General features: G+C 47.4%; 1 protein-coding gene across 1 annotated transcript in view; it reads right to left on the reverse strand.

The window, feature by feature from the left end:
• Window positions 1-22,924, reverse strand: part of rnf17 (ring finger protein 17) — a gene marked incomplete at both ends in the record, with an annotated part of 54,402 nt that overhangs the window by 9,458 nt on the left and 22,020 nt on the right. The window contains 19 exons of the mRNA XM_084461454.1: window positions 656-775; window positions 3,256-3,419; window positions 3,608-3,753; window positions 3,856-3,942; window positions 4,126-4,247; window positions 4,407-4,497; window positions 5,552-5,664; window positions 5,916-6,063; window positions 6,417-6,620; window positions 9,929-10,055; window positions 11,464-11,584; window positions 13,599-13,714; window positions 13,834-13,999; window positions 14,180-14,330; window positions 15,769-15,959; window positions 17,354-17,495; window positions 17,768-17,939; window positions 18,372-18,533; window positions 22,823-22,924. Of these exons, the coding sequence (XP_084317580.1) occupies window positions 656-775; window positions 3,256-3,419; window positions 3,608-3,753; window positions 3,856-3,942; window positions 4,126-4,247; window positions 4,407-4,497; window positions 5,552-5,664; window positions 5,916-6,063; window positions 6,417-6,620; window positions 9,929-10,055; window positions 11,464-11,584; window positions 13,599-13,714; window positions 13,834-13,999; window positions 14,180-14,330; window positions 15,769-15,959; window positions 17,354-17,495; window positions 17,768-17,939; window positions 18,372-18,533; window positions 22,823-22,924 (2,645 nt within the window). The remainder of the gene's footprint in view (window positions 1-655; window positions 776-3,255; window positions 3,420-3,607; window positions 3,754-3,855; window positions 3,943-4,125; window positions 4,248-4,406; window positions 4,498-5,551; window positions 5,665-5,915; window positions 6,064-6,416; window positions 6,621-9,928; window positions 10,056-11,463; window positions 11,585-13,598; window positions 13,715-13,833; window positions 14,000-14,179; window positions 14,331-15,768; window positions 15,960-17,353; window positions 17,496-17,767; window positions 17,940-18,371; window positions 18,534-22,822) is intronic.

Raw genomic sequence — 22,924 nt, forward strand, 5'->3', positions numbered from 1 at the left:
TTAAGACTGTCACTACAAAACACTACGATGACGACTGAGTTCGGCTAGAAACAGGTAAGCACGCGAGTAGGAGAAGCCATCTATTAGCCATTTGGTAAGGATAATTCATGTAGATGATAATGTGAAAATATAAGTGATTGACATTGTGTAGGGCACTGTGTATTGACACGAGTGACAGCGTGTAACATGTTATGTTTTATGTTTCGGTGCTAGTAGACCCAAGTTTGGGGAGATGCCATTTGGGGAAGAACCGTGATGGGGATCTCTGTTCCTTTTTATGACCTGCGCTAGCCTCTTGCTAGCAAGTTAGCGATAGCACTAGCGTGTAGCACTGTTGACACTTGTCACGTGGTTTGTCTAAATAAACGCGTCGTCATTCGGTCGAAGCTGTGTGATGAGCGAGCAAGAACGCTACACAGTTCAGTTGAATTGCTGCTTGCGGTACTCATGCACGTTGTACCGAGTACTGTGGAAATTTACTGGTACTGGTACCGACTACTGAATTTCTGGTACCGTGACAAGCCTAGTGTACATACGGTACAGGGATGACCCTGTGTGTGTGTGTGTGTGTAGGTACCGGGGTGACCCCGTGTGTGTGTGTATACGTACCGGGGTGACCCTGTGTGTGTGTGTGTGTGTGTGTGTGTGTACGTACCGGGGTGACCGCGTGCAGCTGGCAGGGCACACACAGCTGGGGCACGTCCTCACACAGCACGGTGGGGTAGACGTGACACACCGGGATGTTCTCCACGAGACCCTGATCCACGTAGCGCACCTGCGCACACACACACGGACACACACACACACACGGACACGTTGGCTTCGTCACGCAATAGCTCTACGCCGATTCACACTTCAGCCAAAGTCATTTGTCTGTCAACATGAAAAAGATCTAGAGATCCTGTCACATGCCAGGAGAATACCACTTTATCCTGCCCTGTAGTGGGGATGCATAAGGGCATTTCAAAAGACCTGGGGGTGTGTGTCTGGTCTGACTGTGTGTCTGACCTGTGTGTGTGTCTGACCTGGGTGTGTGTGTGTCTGACCTGGGTGTGTGTGTCTGGTCTGACTGTGTGTCTGACCTGTGTGTGTGTCTGACCTGGGTGTGTGTGTGTCTGACCTGGGTGTGTGTGTGTCTGACCTGGGTGTGTGTGTGTCTGGTCTGGGTGTGTCTGACCTGGGTGTGTGTGTGTGTACAGGGATGACCCCGTGTGTATGTGTGTGTACGTACCGGGGTGACCCCGTGTGTGTGTGTGTGTAAGTACAGGGATGACCCCGTGTGTGTGTGTGTGTGTGTGTGTACGTACCGGGGCCCCGTGTGTGTGTGTGTACGTACCGGGCTGACCCTGTGTGTGTGTGTGTGTGTGTACGTACCGGGGTGACCCCGTGTGTGTGTGTGTGTCTGACCTGGGTGTGTGTGTGTGTGTGTGTGTACGTACCGGGGTGACCCCGTGTGTGTGTGTGTGTCTGACCTGGGTGTGTGTGTCTGGTCTGGGTGTGTGATCTGGGTGTGTGTCTGACCTGGATGTGTGCGTCTGGTCTGGGTGTGTGGTCTGGGTGTGTGTCTGACCTGGGTGTGTGTGTGTCTGACCTGGGTGTGTGTGTCTGGTCTGGGTGTGTGTCTGAGTGTGTGTCTGACCTGTGTGTGTCTGGTCAGGGTGTGTCTGACCTGGGTGTGTGTGTGTGTGACCTGGGTGTGTGTGTGTGTGACCTGGGTGTATGTGTCTGGTCTGGGTGTGTGTGTGTGTGGTCTGGGTGTGTGTGTGTGATCTGGGTGTGTGTGTGTGTGGTCTGTGTGTGTGGTCTGTGTGTGTGGTCTGTGTGTGTGTGTGTGTGTGTGTGGGTGTGTGTGTGTGGTCTGGGTGTGTGTGTGTGGTCGGTGTGTGTGATCTGTGTGTGTGGTCTGGGTGTGTGTGTGGTCGGTGTGTGTGATCTGTGTGTGTGGTCTGGGTGTGTGTGTGGTCTGTGTGTGTGTGTGTGTGGTCTGGTCTGGGTGTGTGTGTGGTCTGGGTGTGTGTGTGGTCTGGGTGTGTGATCTGTGTGTGTGTGTGTGTGTGGTCTGTGTCTGTGGTCTGGGTGTGTGTGTGTGTGTGGTCTGGGTGTGTGTGTGTGTGTGTGGTCTGTGTGTGTGTGTGTGTGTGGTCTGGGTGTGTGTGTGGTCTGGGTGTGTGTATGTGGTCTGGGTGTGTGTGTGTGTGGTCTGGGTGTGTGTGTGTGGTCTGGGTGTGTGGTCTGTGTGTGTGTGTGGTCTGTGTGTGTGTTTGTGGTCTGGGTGTGTGTGTGTGTGTGTGGTCTGGGTGTGTGTGGTCTGTGTGTGTGTGGTCTGGGTGTGTGTGTGTGTGTGGTCTGTGTCTGTGTGTGTCTGGGTGTGTGGTCTGTGTGTGTGTGTGTGGTCTGGGTGTGTGTGTGTGTGTGTGGTCTGTGTGTGTGTGTGTGTGTGTGGGTGTGGTCTGGGTGTGTGTGTGTGTGGTCGGTGTGTGTGATCTGTGTGTGTGGTCTGGGTGTGTGTGTGTGTGTGTGGTCTGGTCTGTGTGTGTGTGTGGTCTGGGTGTGTGTGTCTGACCTGGGTGTATGTGTCTGGTCTGGGTGTGTGTGTGGTCTGGGTGTGTGATCTGTGTGTGGTCTGTGTGTGTGTGTGTGTGTGTGTGTGTGTGTGGTCTGTGTGTGTGGTCTGGGTGTGTGTGTGTGTGTGGTCTGGGTGTGTGTGTGTGTGGTCTGGGTGTGTGTGTGTGTGGTCTGTGTGTGTGTGTGTGGTCTGGGTGTGTGTATGTGGTCTGGGTGTGTGTGTGTGTGGTCTGGGTGTGTGTGTGTGTGGTCTGGGTGTGTGTGTGTGGTCTGTGTGTGTTTGTGGTCTGGGTGTGTGTGTGTGTGTGTGGTCTGTGTGTGTGTGGTCTGGGTGTGTGTGTGTGTGTGGTCTGTGTCTGTGTGTGTCTGGGTGTGTGGTCTGTGTGTGTGTGGTCTGGGTGTGTGTGTGTGTGTGTGTGTGTGTGTGTGTGTGTGTGTGTGTGAGTGTGGTCTGTGTGTGTGTGGTCTGTGTGTGTGGTCTGGGTGTGTGGTCTGGGTGTGTGGTCTGGGTGTGTGGTCTGGGTGTGTGTGTGTGTGGTCTGGGTGTGTGTGTGTGTGGTCTGGGTGTGTGGTCTGGGTGTGTGTGTGTGTGGTCTGGGTGTGTGTGTGTGTGGTCTGGGTGTGTGGTCTGGGTGTGTGTGTGTGTGTGTGTCTGGGTGTGTGTGTGTGTGGTCTGTGTGTGTGTGTGACCTTGACGTGTCCTCCCAGGACGTCTAGGACCTCCCCCCGGTACCAGAGCATGTCTGAGCCCATGACCACGCAGCCCAGCACCGTCTTCCAGGTGTAGGGCTTCTGCCTGGGCAGCGTCTTCATGTGCTGCTGCAGGCGCTCCCGCAGCTGCTCGAACTGGAGCTCTGACACACACACACACACACACACACACACACACACACACACACACACACACACACACACACACACACACACACACACAGAACGAACGGTTTGTGAGCATGCGAGAGAGATGAGATATTTTTGTTATTTTAAATGTAACATTTACTCAAAGCAGGGCAAGCCGAGTCCCAAGCCCTGCCCCCTGTACCGGCGTGCTGCGTCCTGGCGTAGATGAGGCCGTCCTCCCCCACGGCAGACACCATCATCTGGGAGCGTCCGTAGGGGGGCGGCTTGGGGGGGCTGTACAGCAGGGTCTTCACCTGCTCCTCGGAGTAGTCGCAGCGGGGGAGCGGCCTGTGGGGAGCGGGGGGGTCAGAGAGCAGGGGGGAGGGAGCGGGGGGGTCAGAGAGCAGGGGGGAGGGAGCGGGGGGGTCAGAGGGCAGGGGGGAGGCAAGCAGCTCCGGGTCGGCGCCGTCCAGCTGAGGGGTGCTGGTGACCTGGGGATCCGCCAGCTCCTCCTCCAGCCTGGGCATGGAAGACTCTCTGGGGGGGAGAGGGACAGGGAGAGTGTGTGAGAGAGAGAGAGAGAGAGTGTGAGAGAGAGAGAGAGAGAGAGGGGGGGAGAGAGTGTGAGAGAGAGAGGGATATGATGGCGAATGGAGATCTATCCTCATCTACTCCTCCGTCTGTCTCCGTTGCCCAGTCCCTTCTAGTCCCCAGGCCCACCTGGGTCTCCTCTCCTTCAGGGCCAGCCCCTCGCTGACCAGGAAGTCTGCCATGCTCACGCTCTGCCCCACCCGGTTGGAACAGAACAGAGACACGGGCACCGGTCGCCGGTCGGTGTTCTCCTGCTGGAAAACACAGTGGTCTGGTCAGATAGAAGAGCAGGGAAGCCTCCCTGTACCTGAGTGGACCTGGACTACAGGCCTGGCCTCCCTGTACCTGAGTGGACCTAGACTACAGGCCTGGCTCAGCTGAACCCCCCGAGGTCACGCCGTTCTCCTCACCTTGATGGTCATGATGCCGGTGGCGCCCGTCAGGTAGCAGGAGATGAAGTCGCAGGCTGTGGCTGTCCAGGTGGAGCGACCGCCTGCTGGCCTGAGAGAGAGAGAGAGAGAGAGAGAGAGAGAGAGAGAGGGAAAGAGAGAGAAAATAAAATAAATAATATATCCTGAGTTTATTCACCTCCCTGATCCCGAGAAACTGCCATATTTATGTGGAGAGAAAAGTCAGTGTGCAGTATTAGCTGCTAAATATGTTGACTGTTGTCATCATAGATATGAACACGTGATGACTCGTAATGGATTGAGCGGCGCAAAATACAGCCGCCATATTGGTCCGGTACCGCTGTCACGTGACAACCGCTCTCCTCAGCAGTTTCAGTCCGTAAAAGTAACCCTGCATCAAGAGATGTAGAAAGAAATATTTTTGTCTTTGAACTATCCATAACAGTCAAATAACATAAATAATAAATAAATACAAATAAAAATTACAAAGTGCAAAACAGCAGCATACAACAGTTTTAGTTGTATCCATCATCGTTCACTTAAAAGAGCTGGCACATAGAGCCGTATCGTTCGCGACCGACCCATCACTAGTTTACTCGCGGAGCTCCGTACCGGACAAAGATGTGCCGTCTAGTGTATATGTCTATGGTTGTCATACGTTAAGGGAAACAAGTTCTACTGTATAGCAAACATCTCAGTGATTACATCTGAAGGATATTGCCAGCTCCCCATGTTATTATATTATAAATTGAATTGTTGTTAAATGCTTTTGATTGTATTGTTGATATATAGCTTCATGTTTTGTTGTGTATGTTATGTTTTTATACACAAACACAATTACCATCACATAATCACTGATACTCACTCTGCGGGGCTGGGTATGGGAGCTGAACTCGCAGCAACCCAGACCCCTCACTGTCAGAGATAACACACCCTCACACTCACTTTTTATTTATTTAATTATACATAATCTGAATGTTGATTTTTTGAATGTTGATTTTATGTACTGCTTTGGCAATTTGAGAGAGAGCGAGAGAGGGAGAGAGAGAGAGAGATAGAGAGAGTGGGAAATCAGAGTGACAGCTACAGATAACTCCCCCCCCTTAAACCATGAACATCCATGTTGCCAGGTGAGTGAGTCTCACCTGATGTCGCTGAGGGCGCACTCCAGTGCCAGTGAGCCCACCAGAGAGGGCAGCAGGGCTCTCAGGCTGCTCACGTGCAGCTTCACCTTGTTACCAAAGTCACAGCGCACCACCTGACCCCACCACCAGAGGGAGAGTGAGCAGGTCAGAGCTGGGACAGCAGGTGATCATCAGTGACTGCATTCATTGTTGGTATTTGATGCTGCTGTTGAATGTCATGACTATAGCCGATACCATCCATGCCTTATTCTGCATGTCTCGTTGACGTAATATCGTATAGGTTTTTGCATTGGTCACTGTTGAAACACATGTGAGCATGCATGTCCGTGAATGTGTGTGTGTGTGTGTGTGTGTGCGCGTCCACCTCTGCGATGCTGCTGGAGGGGACCGTGGAGCAGATCTGTCCTCTCTCCCAGACCCCGTTGATGTAGGCAGCACAGAACATGTCAGCGCTCCACTCCACCTCCTCAGGCTCTGAACGAGCATACTCCTGCTTCAGCAGCTCACACACCCTGGGAAGGAAGGAAACGCGCGCCCGCGCGCACACACGCACGCACGCACACACCATTAAAACAATCATACTCCTGCTTTAGCAGCTCACACACCCTGGGAAACACACACATACACAATATTTTGTTGATGTACATTTATGTATCCATTTCTTAATCTTATCATTTATGTAAGGGTACTTTGGATCCTGTTTTGTGTCCTTTATACATTTGTTGACTTCCAGTGACAGCTTTGCCACACCTGTTACTGTGCGTCTCACTGAGCTGCTCTCCTGTTTCTCCTGACTGACCTCTTCAGCTGCTCCTAACTGACCCCTGACTGACCTCTTCAGCTGCTCCTAACTGACCCGACTGACCTCTTCAGCTGCCCGTCGGTGTGCGCCAGCTGCACGTGGAATCTCCCGGGCGAGGCCACGTGCGTGACCTTGACCCGCAGGTCTTTCAGACTGCTGGGCAGCAGCAAGCAGGGCTCCAGGTCGGGGGGACTCCGCTCCCCCTCCAACGGAGGGTCCCACACGGCCAGGTCCGCCCCCGACACCTGGGAGTCCTGGGGCTTCACTCTGACCAGAGGAGAGGGAGACCAGACCAAGAGAGACAATGATGATAAGACTTCAAAGTCGTTTATTATTGTCTAGCAGCAGATGAAACCTAACACGTGATCAGTGGGCGGCGGCTAAGAGGACATACACACGCACGCACACACACACACACACACGCAGTACTGGTCGCCGAAGAAATTGGTCCTCTGCATTTAGAGGAAAAACACAAACCTTGTGTGAGACTTATGAAGCGATTTGTCTTTGGCCATTGAAGGAGTAGTAAAGGGAAAAATCATGTTTAGCCCTGTTTTAAGGTTACTTATGATCATATACAATGGTTCAGATCAAAACGTTGACAAAACTAGCACTTTTGAGAAAGTTGATAATTGCTCTACCACCGTTTAGGTCATACAATGGATGTGGGTGGGCACTGTGAAAAATCATTCAAAAACATGACGAAACTAAAAAAAACATTTTACCAAACGTTTATCTGAAAAGAGTGAGCGGAAGTGGACGGAAAAGCTGCCGTTTTATAGTCGCACACACACTTGATGCTAACCAACATCTATAATGCTACCAATTCATGGAAGTATAAAGTTAGCTGGCTAGTGCTAATCTCACAGTGGTGAAGCTAGAATAGTACCTGGCAACCCAGCGTGCAGTACCAACGCTGTAATACTATTGGCTGGTAAGATATCGTGTCATTGTCGGTCCGTCAAAATTTCATAATGTAATAATTTCAGACAAAATATAATTTTTTTATGGAAAAGCAATACTTTTAATCTGCAGCCTTCACAAAGCCCTATGGATGTATTCTTTTGGAAAAAATGTTTATTTTAATCCACATAACATATTATACCTTTAACTCAAACTCGCATTAGCAGCAAAACGGCTACAGGAATTATCAAATGCTTTAGCCACTGATGGCTACCGTCTTCTTCACTTCTCCTTCGGTAACGCATGACACCGTTGCATTGTGGTATAGTGGAGTGCCTACGTCAGGGGTCATGGGTCAGCTAGCTAGCTTCCTACTGAACCAGTTAGCTACCAACTACGTGGACACAGGCTGATCTAGGCTACTGTATGAAATTGGACCCAGGAATGTTCTCATATGGAACGAAAGGAGGTGCACTTGTGCTATTCTGGCGAGTAGAGTGGTACTACAGTCGCTTTGGATAAAGCCAGTCCTGCTTGGGAACTTGCTGGCTAGTATTAACATAAGGGGAATGCGCAACAGCCATGTAACGCAAACGGAGATGGAAATGTATTTGTTGGTTACAGAAGGCTACATGGACCGCTGTGCATTGGAGAGCTGCGCTGCGCTCAGGACAAAGTTGGATGAATGGATGGACTTATATTGGAATCCTGGAAAATGCTGATTGCGCTCTAAAAACATGAAAGCATAAAGGTAAAAATGCAGCAACATGAAGTGGCGTAGATGAGATGGTGGTTTAAATTAATGACAACATGTAGAGGAAAGTCCTCAAGCAAGCATCAATTGAGGCAGGTGATAAATGCTGATAATCTGAGCTCATGGTTACAACCATTGATCTCTTACACAAAGGCCTACACAATACTTGCACAATACTTTGGATGTTAAATCAATCTATGAATCAAACTAGCAAATTCAGCCCAACACCTGCGGCAGACCGGAAAATGTAAATGGAATTAAGCGGTCATGGCCACAAAGCACCCGCTAACGTTAGAAGCACCCCCTCCTCCACAATCCATTAGCCCACTGAAGATTGGTGGGGCTAGGAAACACGTCCATCCAGTTTATTTTAATATAAAATAATTTGTAGCAGGGGGAGGGGTGATGCAATAGTCTTGTCCAGGTTTGTTGCTGGCGAGTGGCGAGCTAGTCAAGCCATGGATAAGATATATCAATCAAACTCTCTCTGACAACCTAGCCAGCTAGAATCCTAACCTTGAGAGCCAATCAATAATTCACTACCGTCAAAATAACCCTGCAATGTCAGAGACCAATGTAATTCCAAAATATGTAATTCATTCGTTTCATTGCATTTTTTGCTTATCTAAATAATTATATAATATTCAAGTCAAAAATCAATCCTATCATAAAAATATAGGCCCTATCTTTTCACAATGAAAGTCATTCAGCCAACAGACAGGCTATTTTATCTTTAACTTCCATTTAACCAGTGCTTGACGCACAAATGCCTTTCACGTCAAAGAACTATGTGACAAATAAATACTGTGATTACAGCAAGATGACCCAAGATTTCAGTGACTCTGCTGTCCTGACATCAGTGGGCAGTTTGTTCCACCACTGCGGGGCCAGGACAGAGAAGAGCCACGTCTCAGGGGCCTCGGAGTGACGGGGCAACCAGACGCCCCAAGGTAGCAGAGCGTAGCGGTCAGGAGGGGGTGTAGGGTTTGACCATGGCCTGGAGGTAGGAGGGGGCTGTTCCTTTCATTGCCCTGTAGGCTAGCGCCAGAGTTTAAAACTGGATGCGTGCCGCTACAGGGAGCCAGTGTAGGGAATGGAGAAGGGAAGTTGTGTTGGAAAACTTGGGGTGGTTGAACACCAGGCGAGCAGCAGCTTTCTGGACAAGTTCCAGGGGTTTAATGGCTGATGCTGGGGCCCCATCCAGGAGGGAGTTACAGTAGTCCAGGCGGGAGATGACCATGGCCTGGATGAGCACTTGCGCCATGTCATCAGTGAGGAAAGGGCAAATCCTCCTGATGTTGTAGAGCATGAATCTGCAGGAGCGTGTGACGGATGCGATGTGTGGAGAATGACAGTTGGTCATCATGGGTCACACCCAGATTCCTCGCAGTCGGCGTCACCACTGTGTCTTCAATGGTGATGGCGAGGTCCCGGTGCGAAAAGTCCTTCCCTGGGAGGAACAGCAGCTCAGTCCAGATTGAGCTTGAGGTGATGTGTTGTCATCCACTCCGAGATGTCAGCCAAGCACCCAGCTTGCATGTCTCCACTTGTGTATCAGAAGGGAGAAATGACAGGACCAGTTGGGTGTCATCGGCACAGCAGTGATAGGAGAAGCCATGCGAGCGAATGACAGAGCCCAGTGATGTGTAGTGTAGAGGGAAAACAGGAGAGGACCCAGGACAGACCCTTGTGGAACCCCCGTAGTCAGACTACGCGGTGACAACATCGACCCTCTCCATGTCACCTGGTAGGAGCGGCACGTCAGGTACGATGCAAACAGGGAGTGTGTTAAAAAGCAGAGAGCGAGACCAAACAGACAAGAGATGCAAACAATGAAACAGCTAGGACCAAGAGAACAGGAGAAATGAGGTGGTAATAGTAGTTTACTGTCCCTGTCCAAATGAAGGTGATGTCTCACCCACTCTTGAAGCAGGCCAGCTCCTCTCTGACCAGCAGCTCGGCCATGTTGGTCGTCTGCTCACTGGACTCACTGGTGTCAAACAGACGCACTGGAAGAGCCCTGCTCGCTGGCACCAGCACCCTCTCTGATGATAGAAACATAGACATGTCAATTTAATTTTATTCATAAAGCACCATTCATACAAATTCATGTAGAACATAGTGCTTTCCATAAAAAGAGATGGATAAACATAAATCAGAAAAACACAGAACAGATTAAAAAGAAACAATTAAAAATAATAAAAAAGATAATGTAAAATAGAAAAAAATAGAAAAGAAATCAAATTTAGAAACACTAGGATATTAAGAAAAGTAAAGCTATGTGGTAAAATCAATGTTAAAAATGTATGTTTTTAAGATCTCGCTTAAAGGTTTCCATGGTCCCAGACATTCTCAGGTCCTCTGGCAGGGTGTTCCAAAGGCTGGGGGCAGAAGAACTGAAGGCTGCCTCTCTATGCCTCTTAGTCCTGGCTCTAGGAACCATTAAAAGCTCAGTGCCAGAGGACTTGAGGGACCTACTAGGTGTATATTTTAAAAGCATATCTGATATGTATTTAGGTGCTTTATTATGTAATGATAGTGTTAAGTACACTGAGAGCCTCTCTCTTTCATCCTTTTCACCAATGATCAATATTTCAGTTTTGTCCTGGTTTAACTGAATGGTCTACTGAATTAACTTTAATAATTAATTACTGTTCTCTATGTCCAATAAATAAGAAACATGAATGACATGAAAAACATAAATAGCCTACTTTATAATTTTTTTGTATGAAAATGATGCCTCCATAATGTTATCATAATGCAATCTTGGTTGAATCATACGGAGCCGAGCCAGCATTATGCCCCTTCACTGGAAATGCTATGTAGCACTATAGTATAGCCAAGCCGACTGACAATCATCCATGCACTTAGCAGCACAATCCGTTTCAGTTGATGTAGTCTCTTTAGTCACAGCATTATTCTAGAAAGGCAATATAGTGCAAAATACTGTAATTAGGGTAGCTAGCTATCAATAGCCAGTGTGATCAGCTTCTATCTATAGTTGGGCAATGGCCAGATAGCTAAGGCATTTTGAACCGTGTCATAATTTATTAGCTATCGATATAGTCAATTCAGACCTTGTTTGGTTGCTTGCGCTCAACGAACCACAATGCAGCAGCAGTCCTTGCAGCTGGTTGAGCGTGCCAGTTTCACATCGCATCAAAGCCACTAGCAGGTTGCAGTTGTATACTGTACTACCGGTGTAACGTTTAATTGATATCAATGTAGCCTCAATTGAATTGATTTCGGCACATTAAGAAAACGATAGGAGACCATTGATGCTTTTAAAGCAACCTCGAGATTTAGATGGGGCATTAAAGCCATGATGGCCGGAGGGGGTAGAATTATTTTCGGGGCAGTCAAGGACAGGTCCGAAGAGGCCTACACAGTTTTCCAGTATTCTAATAAGGATACCATGGTCTTCATGTCAGGCCAGGTCACACGCACACTCACCAGTGGCCACAGCAGTGACCAGTCTCTTGTTGGCCAGGGTCTTGAACCTCTGTGTGCACGCCTCGTTCCAGGTGTCCTCTCCCTCCAGAGGAACCAGGTCTGCCAGACAGCACTCGATGGCCTGGGGAAGGGGGGGTTACAGTAATCTACTTACCTGAAGAAAACCAATTATTACGACAAAGGCGTTTCTTTTCATGCCTTCCCCTTTGAGTTAAAACAGGGTTTTCAGGTAAAGTCATATTCGTTTTTTTAACCTCCACTGTATATTTTAATAAAATAGCCTATAACATTATAAAGGATAGGCTACAGCAGGGGTTCCCAATCTTTCTTCCCCAGAGCCCCCCTAACTTACACATAATAGAATTTGAACCCCCCACCCCCTTTCCATAGGCTATGGAAAAAATATATACATTTGTCTTTTTATGCCTTTATTAGCCGTTATAGCACACAACTTGCAATGCTATGCATTTATCATAACCTATTTATTTCATTCCTATAACAAGTACGCTGAAGGCCGTTTCTGAGAGGTAAGTCGTACTAAACGAGAGTATGATCTGGTCGAGGCTTGGAGCGATGCGCGGTCCCATGTCAATCTTCCAAAACTTCTTAAATCCTTGTTCCTGGAAGTAGCCTATTTCTTTGACAGTGAATAGAGAACTTACATAGAGCATAACTGTTGTGGTTTTCACATGCCATGATCTTTAGAAACGTCTTTCGAAACGAAAGAGCTTCCTCACTTGCTCCAGCACTAATGCGCACAGCACGCAATCGTTGCTCCAGCACGCTGTGCGCATGCGAGCTGGAGCAAGTGAGGAAGCTATTTCGTGTCTAAAGACGTTTCTAAAGATCATATTATAGAGGCATGTGAAATACCACAACAGGCCTATGCTCTCTATGTAAGCACAACTAGCGATTCATCAAGACAGATTGATGAAAACAACCGTTTCGCGGCAGAAAATAGATTTTTAGAAACTGCATTCTAAGTGCCCCGGCCACCGCCATTACATGGATATACTGGCTCGCGCTGGATTTTAAATTTCTTCTACATGCCTCCGAACTACACCAAAGTGATCTCGGTGAGTCAAACGTCTTATAATATGTCGTAAATAAGGTCCAGGTTGTCAAAAACGAGCATTGTCTTTTAAGTGAGCAGTAGTGCGCTTTAAGTGAGCAGTAGTGCGCTTGTGTGAGCAGTAGTGCGCTTTAAGTGAGCAGTAGTGCGCTTTGAGTGAGCAGTAGTGCGCTTGTGTGAGCAGTAGTGCGCTTGTGTGAGCATTAGTGCGCTTGTGTGAGTAGTAGTGCGCTTGTGTGAGACATCCTTGTAGCCTGGGTCCACACATTCAAATCTGCCCATCCCACTGACATCTCAACGTTAACTGACATTCTGTCTGATGCAGGCTAACATCACTGTGGACTAGGCTGTTAGGTAGAAACAGCCAAAAATGTTTTTTAATCTATTTTGAGTTTGTGATTGATTTTGGCAAGCTACTATCAGCCCTGCTGTATAGTTTATAGTGAATGTAGAACACCAATTTGAACGTGAGAGTAAGTTTGCGTCTCGTTGTTACAGCACTATACAAACCGTACACAAGCTTAACTGCACTACCTTACAAAACCCCGTCCACTGTCTTTTTACCATCTAGTTAAAGTTGCCCATGCCATGTCTAGCTAAATGGGCTAAATGTTAGGCTAGCTGGCTATAAGTGCTAGCCACTGTAGCAAGACAGCTATAACTAGCATAGCTAGACGAGTACAGGTCCCAAGCACAGAAGCCTTTCTTTTGACAACTCAGAAGACATCCTCTTAATCATTCCTGTTCTCACGGACCCAGACCCCCCCCCCCCATTACAGAAACTCACTGGATGTACACAAATGACCAATTTTGGATTCAAAACAGAGAATTTCGCCGAAAGGTGACAAGTTTGCACCCCTGTAAAGCAGCGGGAATCTTAGCCTGCCTATGACTTGTTCTGCAGAGAGCTCCCTGTTGATACATTTGACCATTTACAGCAGAGATCAGCGCTCCAGACCTCCTACTGTATATCTGAACAGTCGGTCCTCTACTCCTACAGGACAGGTTATCCTGATGGAGTGTTCAGCTGGCCATCTGATTGGTTGGCATGGTGTGAGCTCACCATGGCAGGCAGGGAGAAGAACTCGTCCTTGATCTTCCTCAGGTCAGTCACTGGCACAATCTGCTCGTTTCCAAAGTCCACGTAGCGCACCGCCACCTGCCGGCCCCCGGGAAGACCTGCACGAGCGCGCACACATGAATGGTTCAACATAGAGTAAAAGCACACTTGTACATAAACAGTTCTTGTATTTCAGCACACACGCAGGTATGGGACACACGTGGGCTATGTGACTGACCTACGACCTGCGCCCGGTGCCATTCTTTGTGATTTAACAGGGCCACGCAGGCCTGCTCCAGGACGGGGCAGTACACCTGCAGGTCGGCCCCCACTCCCGCCGACCCAGCCTCGCTGTAGCACTCCTGCAGCTTGGCTGTCAGCAGCAGGTACTCCATGTTGTCCACCTGCGTTTCACCAGGGACCGAAGAGAAAGATGCACAGCCAGGAAGTTAACAGCCAGAACAGAGTGATCAGGTCTATGTGTGTATACATGTATAGGCTTGCGCTGAGTATGTGTGCGTGTCCTTTAAGCTGCGCATCTATATATGACTGAGGAAGGGTTCATAGCATGTGGTATACAGTACCAGCTGGATGTAGAAGTGTGCGGGGGTGTTGATATGGGAGACCACAGCGTTGAGCTCCAGGTCGGTGCGAGGGTAAACTGGAGGATAGAACTGCAGCGGCCGCTGTCTACACGGAACCGTCTTAGCATTCCACGCCACCGGGGAGTAAAACCTGGAAAGACAGCAAGAGACGTAAGACGTAAAAGCTATTGTGTGCCTCTAAATCCAGCTGATGATGGTCTACTGTGTTCCGGTACTACAGCAGTGTGGCCCCATACTAACAGCATGGTTACAATGTTCCTATAGCACCACAACGTTCCTTCTGATAGGGCCAATACTTTTCAACTAGTGAATTAGGGCTGTGCAATAAAATCTATACAATACATCACAATATTTTTTTTCTGTGATACTGTATTGATTTTACACTGTACTGTAGCACAAGGAAAATATTGTTGCTGTTAGGTGAAAACACCATTTTGGAGATTTTTTCCCCCTCAACTGAAAGCTGGGACTACCCTTTACAACCTCTGAACACCTCTCAGCCCTATGACCAATTAAATGTGTTCCAAACAGCTCATGTGATTTTATGTTCACTTTTTTTTTTGAATGTTCTGTCACTGACCGCAGCTTTCCACTGTTCAATATTGCTTAAGAGTTGAGCTGTCAGTAGCATATCTGGCACAAAGTGCAATTTAGATTGCTTGGACTTTCTTCCACATTAACTCACTTCATGGAGTTGCCTAGCTACAGGTTTCTTCTTTTCTGGGCTGGACGAGTTTTTCATTTAGCCCTGACTATATGCTTCCGATGACATTATGTTTAAATGCAGCCGGATTTGAAAGGTAGGCGCTGGCTCCATCCCTATGCCCATGTTTGGTTGTGTTCTACTCCAGGCCGGAGATCAAGCTACATCGAAAAGGTATATTTATACCCTGATCTGCTGTGATTAGATTCACGATTTCATGTTCTAAATTGAATTGACCAATTATTCCTTATAACATTTGGCTTGTAGCATCCAAGTTTGCGCTTGTATCCATGTCAAGCTAGCCAGCTAGAATAGACTGCGTTGTAGTTTTGGACATCCCTGCATCATGTTTGCAAGCTGGCAGTGCAGTGCCTCGCGTTTTGCAAACTGGGTCTCTATCTGGAGCCCTTAGCTCTGATCTCAGGACATAAAGGTGAAGCAAAATAATCCCCCATTCCGTGTCGGTGTGGTGCCTTTTATACAGAACAGTGAGGCAGAATAACCTAAAACCGGATGACACAGCTTCTGTGTGAAAATAGCGATAGATCTATTTATAACCATTTCTCTATCGTTCCACAATATATATTGTTGTATCGCACAGCCCTAGAATATAATATATAAAATGAAGGATAGAATTCAATCATCAATACATTATTCATGTTATTTGTCTATATCACTCATTATAGTAAATTATGTGGAGTATCGCAATGTATCGCAATATGTATTGTATCGTATTGCAACGTATCATGATACAATTGTATCGTGACCCATGTATCATGATTCATGATACGTATCGTGACGTCCTTGCCAATACGCCCGACAGCGAATCTTGACTGGCGGCGTGTGAGTGGGTTAGGGTTAGTACCTGGCCAGGTCCACGAATACCAGGTACTCTCGGAGGGATACGGGCATGTTGCTGGAGCTGCGGTCCATTTGGGACTTCTTCAAGTCCACCAGCAGCATGTCTCTCTCCTCGCCAAACACATGCATCTCCACTGCTGCTGAGCCAACCACACGCTGGAAATCTTCCTGGGCCTCGGAACTCCATCCTTTCACCTAGACACACATACACAACAGACTAAATGCAGTAGAATTATTTCCGGTTATACCATGGCCTGGGTAAATACTCGATTCTGATTGGCTGGAGGGGTGTGCATTATTTCTCGACAGATGCACGGCTAGAGCCTCATCAGTTTTCACAAATCTCAAATGTATGTGCTTGTTTCACATCTCAGCATTACAATGAAACAGCCTTTTAGTCCTGACTCTAACTATAAATATATATATGCCACTTTATTACGTTTTAATATTTTTTCAGGTGAGAAAGTAACCATGTAGATTCCCAATATGTGGTTTGTTTGTAATTATATGCTGCAACTTTTTTCCCCCGTCTGCCAGAGTCTGAGCCTGTCCGGTCCACTTCAGCTGAGTGCGCTTGTATCAAACATGTGATTATTCTTTTTCAAAGACAGATATAGTAATGCAGATTGGTACAGTATATGAAGAGCCAATTCCTGGATTTTAATACCTTGTCCCTTCACTAATGATACCGTCCTCGCAATTCAACTCGCAATGAATGTGCTTTAAGCTATACTGACAGTGATATGCCATAATGTGGAGAAAAAGCGTTGGCCATCGATGGCTGGCTTGGCAGATGTCTGTTCTTGTTCTTCTTCCAGACAGTAACAAGTGCTTGAACTTGAGCTAGCTAGCGTTAAGTTAGCTCTTCTAGCTAGCTAGTTAGCTCTTCTAGCTAGCTAGTAAACTCATTGTAGACTATAGGAAATAGCACACCTGACATTAATCAAGATACATTGTCCTTGTTATTACCATTGCCAGCTAGCTAACAGTTAATTTATGATGGGAGGGAGTAATGTTTTGCCAGTGATGGTCCGACTCCCATAGAGAATGAATGATTTAGTACAGGGTTAGGGTGCACAGTGGACGGACCGTCTGAGACTAGGGCTGGTACAACTCTTTATATCCAGCACACAAGGGTATATAAGAGGAGACTGGCAGTCCTTTGAAGGATGGAGCGATCTGTATACAGATGTACACTGTAATATATATGAGCTCACAGCCGTATTACTTAGTGTATATTCTCAATATACTATAAGGGCAATGTAATCAGCTGGCTTGAAGGGACAACCTAAGTACTGAAGCTAGTAGACATGGGGTCCCTGGGCCCGAGAAAAACAGAAAGGAAGGAGTTTAATGTGGCTCTAAGATGGACTCATAAATGAGACTAAAACAACTAAAATGTTCAGTTATCATCGATGAAAACTAGAGTAAAACTAAGGATAGATTGACTAAAACTAACAAGCATTTTTGTCTTAAGATTAAGACAATCTAAAATAGCTGCCATTTAAAAAATTTCCGATAACAACAGCACACCTCATCGTGTATTATCCCTTACTTAGGGCGCACACAAACAAACAAACAAATTTTACCAAGTCTATGGGAACTATGTCCTTGAGTGAGCACTTGATGGCCTGGGGGGACCAGCGACTCATCTCTGACTGGACGGCCACATTGACCTTACGCAGACTCTGGTTCAGTCCGTGGATGAACAAGTCAGGGCTGTCCTCCTGCCTGAGAGAGGGGAGGAGTTGTGTTGGAAGGAAGGGAGGAGAGAAGAATGGAGGGATGTATGAAACAGGTGAAGTTCAGTTGTCTCTTTGTCAAGATATTGTATCCATCTGAGCTACCATACTTGTAAACGTTCTGTATTTCTCTCTGGATAAGCATATGGTAAATACCATGGATGGGACAGGAAGAAATCAATGATGGGTCAAGTGTGTGCATGTGTGCATATTATGTGCATACATGTGTGTGTGTGTGTGTGTGTGTGTATGTCCGAGTACCCCTGCAGGGTGAGTCCCTTGGTGAAGCCGTAGTCCTGGAAGAACACCCTGATGCAAGCCAACTGGGGGGCGGGGCAGCATGGGACAGCATCCGGGTGACCTTTCTGGAACACCTCCCTAACCATGGCCCGGCACCACAAACCCTCCTTCCACCTCACAAACACCATGCAACCTGGACACACACACACGGCAGATATGAACATGCACAACCGAGAGGTCCAATCACAGGTACTTCACAATGCTAATGCAGGGACACGCAATACAGCGGGGAGAGCAAAATCCACATGAACGTGTAATACCCTCTCCTGATTGGACGTTGCGCGCAGGAATTACCATATAATAGGATCTAGGTCCATTTTATGCTAATTTCCTCGAGACAACGCGCCGCCTAGCCAGCACGCTCTGCCCGCCACCTGAAGATCATTCACCCAGCCTTCCAGCGCCGCTCTCCATTGGTTTTGAATTGGAGGCGTGATTTTCCGCACAACACAAATGCTCAGTGGGGACGGCCTGTCAGAATCCTCCAGTCACTTCAGTCCCCCCTACCCCACCCCCTCCCCCCACACACACACACACACACACACACACACACGTGTGAGCGTACCAGTCTTCAGGATGTCATTGTGAGTGAAGAGGCACCTCTCTCCAGAGCAGAGTGAGTTGATCTTGCTGGACAGCTGCACACTGGCCTTCCTCTCAGTACAGTAGCGGACGTAGAAGTGATTAGGGTTCACCACATGGGTCAGCAGCACCCACTCCTGGAGCACTACTAACAAACACACACACACACACACACACACACGTTCCCAAGCACAAACACATGGACACACAATGATCTTCAAAAAAATCCAGGTTCTTAAAAAACATCCAGGTGTCATTCATCGGACTTGGGAGACCATCCTCATCTACAGTAGCAAGCTCACTTTCAGTTTCTCTGCAGATCAACGGGGCCTTCCCTCCATCTAGAGCGAGTTCAGTGGGCGCGCGGGAGTACTTGCCTTGACAGACTTAATTGACTCTGAAAGGAGACCTGTGCCACTGATTGTCTGATTGGTTTGCACCTGTCTTGTTAGTCTGTGTATATATAGCCTACACATAGTTCCCCCAGACCAGTTCATTATTTGCTGTAGCTATGTGTTGTCCCTTGTGTTTCCTGTGCCATCATGTAGGTTTGTAAGCTTTGGCATGTAATTCAGAAGATAGAGTAGCCGACTGGGGACCACAAGGTCCCCGGTTCGATCCCAGCTTCCGGAGTGTGCCCAAGTGTCCTTGAGCAAGACAAAACAAAATCGCTTGTGTGTGGCATGGCAGGGCAGTACCTAGTTCTGTCACCTCACAGCAAGGTCTCTGGGCCTTTCTGTGCAGAGTTTGCATGTTCTGCCTGTGTTCGCAAGGATTTCCCCCGTAAAGAACCCAATACTACGAACATGCAGAAGAACAGATGGCTAACACTGTCCGTCCTGGGCGATGACGGACAGGAGCACTTAGTTTGCCCCCTGGGCGTGTCCCATGCACGCTGCCTATTGCATATCAGTAGATGCTCCAGACATTCATGTGTGTTTCGGTTTTGCCGCCTCCCTGCACCACGTGTGATGTGTTTCACTGTGTGATCAATAAAGATGTTTGTTTTGTTTTGTCTTTTGTTCTCCACTTGTTGCGTGTGTACCTTGGTCTTATTGTTTAGTCTTTGGTTTTTACCCCTCGTGATGCCTTTAACATTTTGTGGAAACTGCTGAAACCTCCATGTTACATACACCTGTGGCATCTACATGCAACCCTTGATTGCTTAAAGTAGAATGCTCTTTTTCGACAACCAGGACCTTATTTACGGCATATTATAAGATGTTTAACTCATAAGATAACTTTGGTGTAATTTGGAGGCCTGTAGAAGAAATTTTAAATCCAGCGTGAGCCAAGTATATCCATGTAATGGTGGCGGACCGGGCACCGAGATCTATCTTTGTAACCGACGTTGGGTCTATATCTGTTAACTCATGGAACAAGGTATCGGGACAAGTAGAGATTTAATACAGTAGGCTAACTAGCTAGCTAGCAGTGTGTTCTTATATGGAACATGGCATCAGGACGAGTAAGCTAGCTAACGGAGCTGACTAGAGACGTGTTTGAAATGGTTCACTCACTCCCTATTCCCTATGTAGTGTTACCCATAGTGAACTACAGTACAAAGGGAATGATTAAAGTCGCACAGAAATGAAAAAAGCATTCTGTCCCATTTTGGTTCACATAATTGGTCAGTGTTCACCTATTCAACGATGTATGCCCAAAAAATTAGAAAATTCTACTTTTGTTGTAATATTATATCAAAGTATATAATTTCTTACTTCCCAGGGCTCTAAGGTGTGACCATTTTACTCGCATTTGCGACTAAAAATAGTTTTGTGCGATCAGGAAAAATTATTTAGGAGCACACTGTGCGAGTAGGCCTACTGTTTTCAACTATTTCACTCGCATTTTTTGCCTAAAATATATCCATGCAAATTGGATCAAACTAGTCAAAGTTTCGCGCACCCGTATACAAAACTACAAGTCCCACAACTTTTTTTTATTTTATTTTTTATTACAAGTCCCACGACTGCAACCTCGTGATGACAGCTCAGCTGCCCTCACTCAAAAACGACTGTGCAGGCGCCGAATGCCCCTGCCAGTAACGTTTACAAAATGAAGCCCATTCAATCGTATTTTGCCAGGCAAAGTGGAACCAAGGAGAGAGAGGAATTCGGTGAGGCCCGGGGGAGTCGAATCAACTGTAACTCAAAAATCTATTGATTCGATTAGATTCAACATTGCACCGTAGCCTACCAGTAACTTACTGGATCCACATCAAAACGCAATGAAATGCCGACATCGTAAAAAGCGTTTTCCTGAAATGCGTGTCATAACGATCCAATGACATGTTCCTTTGCATCTACATTAAACTAAGCTTTTCCACGGATTTTAACATTTTTGAATGATTATTTGCGAAGATATTGGGCTTTCTTCCCACGTTTTTTCACGGCACCAGCAGCTATGTTTTATATCCCTGCCTAAGTTCGCAGAGCACTGTGTGAATTTTCATCTACCCCTCGGTTTCAAGTCAGCATCTGAAAACCCTCGTTTTTGGAGGGCTGTTTAAACGTCCACTAGCCCTCGATATGCTCCCTAGCCCTAGAAGCTAAAAGGAATGGGACACACTACCCTACGCGTGAACACGCAAAATGTAGGGGTAGGGCCAAGGGTTAGGGCTAAGGGGGGGTATGGGGATTGGGCCATAGTCTTCATTAGAACCAATGAATATGATGAAGTGTGGGGGAATAGTATGGTCTTCATTAGGACCAATGCACATGATGAAGTGTGGGAATAGTATAGTCTTCATTGGGACCAATGCACTTTATGAAGTTTGTGGGAATAGTAGGCTATAGTCTTCATTAGGACCAATGCTTATGATGAAGTGTGTGGGAATAGTAGGCTATAGTCTTCATTAGGACCAATGCACATGATAAAGTGTGTGGGAATAGTAGTCTTCTGTTACGGCTCGGGGTCCCGTGCCTCCACCCTCACCATCCGTGCGTCGTTCCGACGTTGCGCGCGGCTCGGCGTGGACGGCTTTCCAGTGCTCCGCCTCCCCTGAGTTCCCTCCGGTCTCGGTGGAGGCTGGGGCGCGTTCTCACTCGCCCTCACCGGCGCGACCATCCACCTCTGCACATCCCGTCGCGCTCTCGCCCGTCACAGCTGATGGCAATCTGACTGATGGCTGGCTCTGAGGGATCTTCACAGCTGACACCAATTAACTCCTACTCAGCTCCCTATAAGAACCCTGGTCATCTCGACGGGCTTCGCCAGATCTTCTCTCAGTTTACTGTGGCAAGTACCTAGCTGTTTAGTCTACCATTGTTCAGGAGCGCTTTGTTGTTTTGTGTTTGTTCCCTGTTTGGGACTCACCAGTTTTCCGTTGTTTCTCCCCTCCAGACCTGTTGTGCTGTGCGGCGGATTGCCAGCCATTACCTCTGGACTGACACTCGGATTCCTCGACCCCCCCACTTCTGGATTTTGACTGCGGACTTGGATTATGGATTACTGGACTGTGTTTGCCGATCGCCTGACCCCTGCTTGATTATCATTTTGAGTTTGGATTCTGGACTTGTACCTTTGTAGATTAAAGAACCCTCTGGGTTTTCTTTTATATCTTCTGCCTCCCGTCTGGTCACTTGGGTTCGGTTTTCTGGCATAACGTTGCAGTCTTCATTAGGACCAATGCACCTGATGAAGTGTGTGGGAATAGTAGTCTTCATTAGGACCAATGCACCTGATGAAGTGTGTGGGAATAGTATAGTAGGAGAGGATGAGAGCTCCTATGGTGAGCAGGTTATTATTGTATAGTGTGTTGCTAATAAAAATCAGTTATTTAAAATTTTCCGTTGCGCTCCTAAATTTCTTTCTGTGCTCCTAGTGAAAAATGTTAGCTTAGAGCCCTGCTTCCTGGAAAACAGTAGGTCACGTGCAATGACGACAACAGGTACCTTAGATTTTAGGCAAATAATCTCACGACATCCACCCATCAATCAACGCTATCCTTCTATCGAATCTGTCTAAAGTTCTTAAAACCCGTCCACTTGTCAATGTTCCAATCAAATTCCTCTAAACATACGTCTCACCCTCATAGCTTGTTTGCGTCGGAAATACGCCAAACTACGGAAGTTAGATTATCTCAAACGTTTCTGTGCGACTTTAAACAGTTTCCGGATTCTATGGAACGTCATTGCGTCGGATATTCATGGATGCAAGCAAGCAGTTGCGCCCAAAATCATGTAAACAACCTGATCACTGATGGGAGCAGGTTGAAATATCAGGTAGTATTCAGTTCCATGACCAGTGACGGGTCTGCGTAGCCATTTGGTTCATCATTTAGTCAGCAGTCAGAACACAGTCCCCGATTGGCCGGTCACAATGTACAGTAATCTGAGAAAATCGTTTGGAGAGCTGGATGTCCAGACTCATCTGCAGAGAGTAAACTCACCAGATCGGGATGGTCTCAGCCCTCTGGCTGTGCTCTCCTACCTTGTCTCTGATTGACAGGTCTGGTGTCCAGTGGGATCTTCCTCTTCCCCCAAGCCCCCTGTCTGTCGTTGGCCAGCTGCGGCTCTTCGGGGGGCAGGACCA

The sequence above is a fragment of the Borostomias antarcticus genome (assembly GCF_949987555.1).
Source record: "Borostomias antarcticus genome assembly, chromosome: 2".
NCBI classification, from domain to species: Eukaryota; Metazoa; Chordata; class Actinopteri; order Stomiiformes; family Stomiidae; genus Borostomias; species Borostomias antarcticus.